The 6,000-nt window shown below is 37.5% G+C and overlaps 1 protein-coding gene across 1 annotated transcript in view; it reads left to right on the top strand.

Annotated features, from left to right (window-relative positions):
- The first annotated feature begins 1,762 nt into the window (after positions 1-1,762).
- KIAA1549L (KIAA1549 like) overlaps positions 1,763-6,000 on the top strand; it is a 129,374-nt gene continuing 125,136 nt past the window's right edge. The window contains exons 1-2 of the mRNA XM_058160589.1: positions 1,763-1,892; positions 4,692-5,276. Coding sequence (XP_058016572.1) covers positions 1,763-1,892; positions 4,692-5,276 — 715 coding nt within the window. The remainder of the gene's footprint in view (positions 1,893-4,691; positions 5,277-6,000) is intronic.

Here is a 6,000-nt window from a genome sequence, read left to right as displayed (position 1 = left end):
CGTATTAAAAATGGATTTGTGCAGGTATGAGTACAATTTTGTCTAACCATTTCTGATATACAGTAAAGTACAATTACTTATTATAATTGAAAATGACTGTTCTAGTTTTGCATTTTTGTGTTTGTGTGAATATGCATGTATGTTTCTATGTACATATGTATATGCGTCCCCTTACATATCTACATATAAAGAGAATTATTAGGACATTTTAACCTTTATTCTCCTTTCTCTCTTTTTGTTTCCTATATTTTTTTGCTTTTTTTTCTTGCATGTAATTATGTACATAATTACTGCTGGCAAGGTAACACCTACAGCTGCTCTGTGAAGGAACCCAGCCAAGGCTGACAATATTCCTATGCAACATTGATTGCCAAGTCACCAATATATTCTTGTCAGCATTTCTTTCATTTGTTTGGCTTCTGACTCCAACTTCCTTAATATGTTGGCATATTGTAGCTGATAACAACATTGGGAATTTTTCAAGTGCAGCCTGGTCAAGTCTTTGTAGTTTATGTAACTGATAACAGGGTTGGCAGTCATAGGCCTTTTAGGTATTTAACTGCACTTATATTCACCTATAATTTATCCTCGCTATCATACATTTTACCTTTTTGTACATTTACCAGTATCAATGAAATTGTTGCCCAGAACTTTATTATTATTATTTATCCCAGGAGCTTTCTCTAATCTATGAGGAGAATCTGTTTTCCCTGAGCAATAGGACTGTTTACTATATCATTTTATCTATCTCTTGTGGATATTCTTTGAGCCTCTTGTTTCCAACTTGTTGTGGCCTGTCAGCTGCCAGCAAGCTGCAGAGTCAGATGAGGCGGAGGTGGAGGGAGATCCTGGGCCAGCTTTGGAGCCTTTGGAAGGCTCTGATAAGGAAAAGCATCAGCAACAGAGGCAGAGCCGGGGTCTTCTGTCCTCCCCCAGGTGGAGAAGCAGCTGTCTTCAGAGCCTGAAGGGGAGGAACAGATGAGGCCCATCCCAGATGTGCGTATGCCCAGAGAAGAAAAGAGAGGAGAGCAAAGGGAAACAATAAACTGGCTCTCAGGGAGAGACAGACACAGACGATAGCCAGCCCTTTTCTGGCTGGGAAATAAATAGGAGGGGTTTGGGAGTGGGGGTGGTTGTCACAGACATCTGTTTGTTTCTAGTATACAGCAAACAATTTGGATTTCTTGGCTAAACTCAGGTGTGTTGGGAAAAATTACATTTGATTTTTTATCTATGTAAATAAAAGACTGTTACTGCCCTGTTAAAAAAATGGGCTTGTTTTACTCAGGAGTAAATGTCTTATCATTACTCGTGAAATCTGGGTCAGAACATAACTATGTTCTATTTGTGATATAACTAGATGCTGATGAATCCAGGAAACTGGATTTTTATGCCAGTATAATCCATCCTTGACCAATCTATGCTCCCATCTGATCGCAGATTAACTGTTCTTTCTGAAAGAGAGCTGGAGATGGGTGCAATCCTGTTCTAAAGAAATTCAAATGAATGTGTTCTGTTTTAATAGAAGTTTGGTAGGTTTTCATTGCAAATGTATTATCTTTCAGGTGCTGAGCAACAACGGATAAATGTTGCTCCCTCTTCAGAACCTTTTACTAACTGGAGAGCTGTATTATCACCAACATGGCCTTCTAAAGAACTTGAGTCTTCCTCAGTGGGTGATATTTCAATGAGGCAAGCCTTGGAGAATGCTAATTTGCTTCAGATAATAAAAAGTACATTAGCGGGAACTCGGACCAGAACTATGGACCAAACTAGGCTTTTACCAACTCTCTATCAAGGCAGTGGCAACAGTGCATCGCAGGAACCTTCTGAGGTATCAACTGAATCACCAACGAAGCCTCAGGAAGCTGATGAAATGACTATTGTATCAGGTTTGCCTCAAATTAGTGTGCCCCCTGCATTGTCTATATCATCATCAGTAACACATCCAGCTACTACTTTGTCATTTCAGATAATTCCATTTACAACATCTTCCATTTCAAGTAAAATCAAATTAAGATCAAACATATTTCCAAACTTTCCATTATCATCCCCTTTGTCTTTGATAAAGGATACACCTATCATTGTTGTTTCCAAGTCGTCTGTGTCATCTACCAAAACGCCCTCATCCATAAATGTGAAACATTTACTCAGCAAAAACACAGCTAAATCTAACTCAAATAAAAAATCAGGTAATTCACTGAGCACTACAAAATATGTGTTACCCAGAAAGGTTGGCAAAGAATCTTTGGTTGCTACCTCCTCTTCTAGTTATAATTTTGAATTGATTAATAAGCATCCCATAGAAAAAGTCAAGAGATATATATATCCAAGAGATAGGAAATGGCATCCATTTACTTTCCGTGCATTAATACCCAGTGATGTTTTTGATGTACTACCTACTCAGAAAGCTGCACTGAGTTTTAAAAAAAATAATTCTTTTTCTGAATTAATTCATAAAGCATCTTTTGCCCCACCATTCTCAAGTAAACCAGTGGATATCACAACATCTCTGAAAAGAGGCAGCATGTTTGTAACCACATCATACCCAATTCTTAAAAGCAGGAAAACAATTCCATGGATTTCTGCATCAGCTCTACATACCTCAGGTGCTCTGTCTTCATTATCAGAAACCATTACTGGTCTGTCCTCTATGATAATATCAAAATATACAGGAGAAAGAGCATTAATATCTCCTGAGAGTCAAAGGCTTTCTCATTTGACTAATAGGTCTTCCTCAACACTGCAAACTGTAGTTAATTCAGAAACAATAAGAAAAGATAATGCAATAATTCAAATACCAACACTGGCAACTGTTCCCACCTCCTATTCAACGGATGAGCTTCCTTCCTTAATTATGAGGACAAATTGGCCATCCTACATTGCAGTTCATTCTACTGTTTCAACCTTAAATCCTAACTTTGTTTCAGAGACTAATTCAGCAAATTCTCACATCACAGAATTAACCTGGGTTTTTAAAAAAGACACTCCTGATAGAAATTATGAAGCTACTATATGGCCTCCTAATTTTTCTGTGGAGAAATTATTGCAACAACAGTCTTTCACAAAGGATTCTACAGTTTTCACAGTTCCTAGTGCAAATAATATCCCTCAATACTGGTTTTGGGAGGCACAGTCCACAAAGTTTCCTTTAACAATTCCAGTCAGCAAACAAGCACCTTGGCAAGAAATGCTTCCGAATGTTTTTTCACAAGAAAGAACAACCTTTACAACTTTTCCAGTTTCTTTGCCAACTTCTTTTAGAAACCTTTTGAAATCTCGCTTTATTGTCAGATCTATAACTCCACTTAATGATTCTATGAAGCTAAAGCCAATAGAATCTAAAGAACAAAACCCAAATCTTACTTTAACAAAACAAGAGAAAAATTCAATGGTATTCACAACTTTAGGTTCACATTCAAAACATTTATCTCAGCCACTGTTAAATAATTCTGCTGATGAACATTCACATATGGCGGTCACAACTTACAAAACTGCTATGGCAACTTCAGACATTTATGATTTGGTCTCAGTTATTTCATCAGATGATCATTTGAGAACCCCAGCAACATTTTCCATGGGCCTTACTGATGCCACTTCAGAAAGCAAGTTAGATATGTTAAATAAAGTTTTAGTTCCTCACTGGGACAATAGAGATTGGCAGTCCACTACTGATGGCAGTGCATCTTCAGGAAAGAAGACAACCCAGATATTCCTAACCACAAATGATATTGCAAGTCACACAGCTTTAGAAAGAACATACTCAAAGATTCCTGCCTGGAAACAATCAACAAGTTATGTAAAGAACAAACCTTCCAGTTCTTTAGTAGCATCCATTAATATAACTGTAACATCTGCTCGGCAAGTTTCAGTTGTACCTTTCACTAAAATGAAGTCTAAAGATTTCTCAGAATTTAACATACCGTTATCTTCCATAGAAACATATTCACCTTCTTTTCAAAACCAAAGTACCTTGTCACAGATTGCAGAAATGCCATTATTACAATCAGACCGAAACATATATGCATCTCAAAGTTTTCTGAAAAATTTCACAGTTGGGAATACAAATTTCACTTCAGGTTATCAAAAGCAGTCCTATTCTACATCTAAAGATTTCACAGCTACTAACACTCAAACATCTAATCTGGATACATTTTCTACAACTTTGTCAACACATTCATGGCTGTCTACTGACAAATTGTACAGGACACCCAAACCTCAGACAAGTAACTCTGAAAAGTTGTTTGCCTCAACAAACATGTTTTACACCTCACTTCCATTTTCATCGGCTTCTCAGTTCATTGCTAAGTTAACTATTCCAGTAAATAATGAAGTTAGTACAATTAGTAATAAAAAAGCTCCCCCTAAATCAATTGTAAACTCAGTGCCAACGTTAAATGTTACAGAAGAATATTCGATCGTAAGAAAAACAACAGACTTTGTAAATAACTTTAACTCAGAAACACATAATCAATTGAGTAAACCATCTACAGCATTAACTACTAGAATGTTGCAAACAAACAATAAAAATAATGCCCAAGGTACAGTTATAATACCTAATGAGATCACCACAATCACTCCATTGCAAACACATACCACTTTTGCAGCTATCATAACTTCTACCCATGCATCACAAACGCAGCTAACTTCTTTGTTGCCAACAACCAACTTTACTCATTCTGTCATTACAGTGTTACCGTCTGTGTCTCCTGGTGTATTATCATCTCTAGCAACTTCAGAAGCAACACCAGTTACAGGAAAATCAGCTCCAACATCACCAATGCTGACTTCATCCTTGTTCTCACTGAGCACTGACAATTCACCATCTGTGATGGCATTAAGCACGTTAAAGTCAACATTAGCAAAAAATAACACTGTCACAAAAATGGCACCAACTTTAAGCCCAGTAGTAATACATGCAAATTTTCCAGTTGTATCAAGGGATGGTTCTGTAATACCTGAATATATCACTAGTTCATCCCCAATTCAGAAATTTAGTACAGCTTCAGTACCCACAACACATGCACCAAGACAAACTGAAACATTACTTGACACCAAGAAAGCCACAAGCCCAGACATCAGTAAAACATCAACTGCATACCCATTAACAATGACAGCAGCTTTGACATCTATTACAGCATCAGCGAAAACAGCTAGACTTCTCCCTACATCTGCTGAAAATGCTTCTGTTGCTGCTACTGAATCAGCTTTTGTTAATGTGACAACAGTTCTCCCTCTGGAATGCCAGCTGTCCAGAAACCTGCTCGTTAAGACAGGTATGAATATGTGTACATTTGGATGCTAGATATTGATATTGATTTTGATTATGAAAATGTAATAATTAATTTCAAAGTTTTTTTAAAAAATTAGCATAGTAAGTGAAAATAATAGGTGGATAGATAGTATTTTTTAATCTTTTTTTTTACACAGCATAGCTCAAAGTTCTTATAGCACAGTTCTAAAACTAGTGGTGCTTCCATTAATGCTGAATGGCTGAAAAGTCTGCTTAATCTCAAGGCCAAGAGTTAACTAGTACAGTGTCCCCAACCTTTTGGGCACCAGGGACTGTTTCCTTGGAGAGAGTTTTTTCCATGGACCAGAGGAGTCGTGGTTTCACAGGCTGCCGGCATCCCGTGGATAGGACTTTGCTTGTTTGCATGGACCAGTTTCTGGCATGCTGTGGACTAGTGCCGGTCCATGGACCGGGGGTTGGGGACTTCTGATCTAGTAGATTGAGAATCTTGGTGTATTACATACATGGGCACCATTTGATGGTTAAGGGACAAAGTTTGATGCCAAGGACTTCAAGGTAGGGTAACTCCATATTATGTGCACAGGAAGGGCTAGGTTTGGGGAGATCTTTTTCTAATTCTGATATTCTTGTTATAAAGATTCCCATACAATTTTCTTTAATTTCTTACCTCAAAATAGCAGGAAACTCCTTTCAGATTTTAGCAGTTTTGCACTCCACATGTTTCCCAGTTGTATAAGATAGAAAGG

This window comes from Ahaetulla prasina, chromosome 1, assembly GCF_028640845.1.
Source record: "Ahaetulla prasina isolate Xishuangbanna chromosome 1, ASM2864084v1, whole genome shotgun sequence".
Lineage (NCBI taxonomy): Eukaryota > Metazoa > Chordata > Lepidosauria > Squamata > Colubridae > Ahaetulla > Ahaetulla prasina.
The sequence above is the reverse complement of the archived record's forward strand: the minus strand, read 5'-3'. Positions and strand labels throughout refer to the sequence as shown.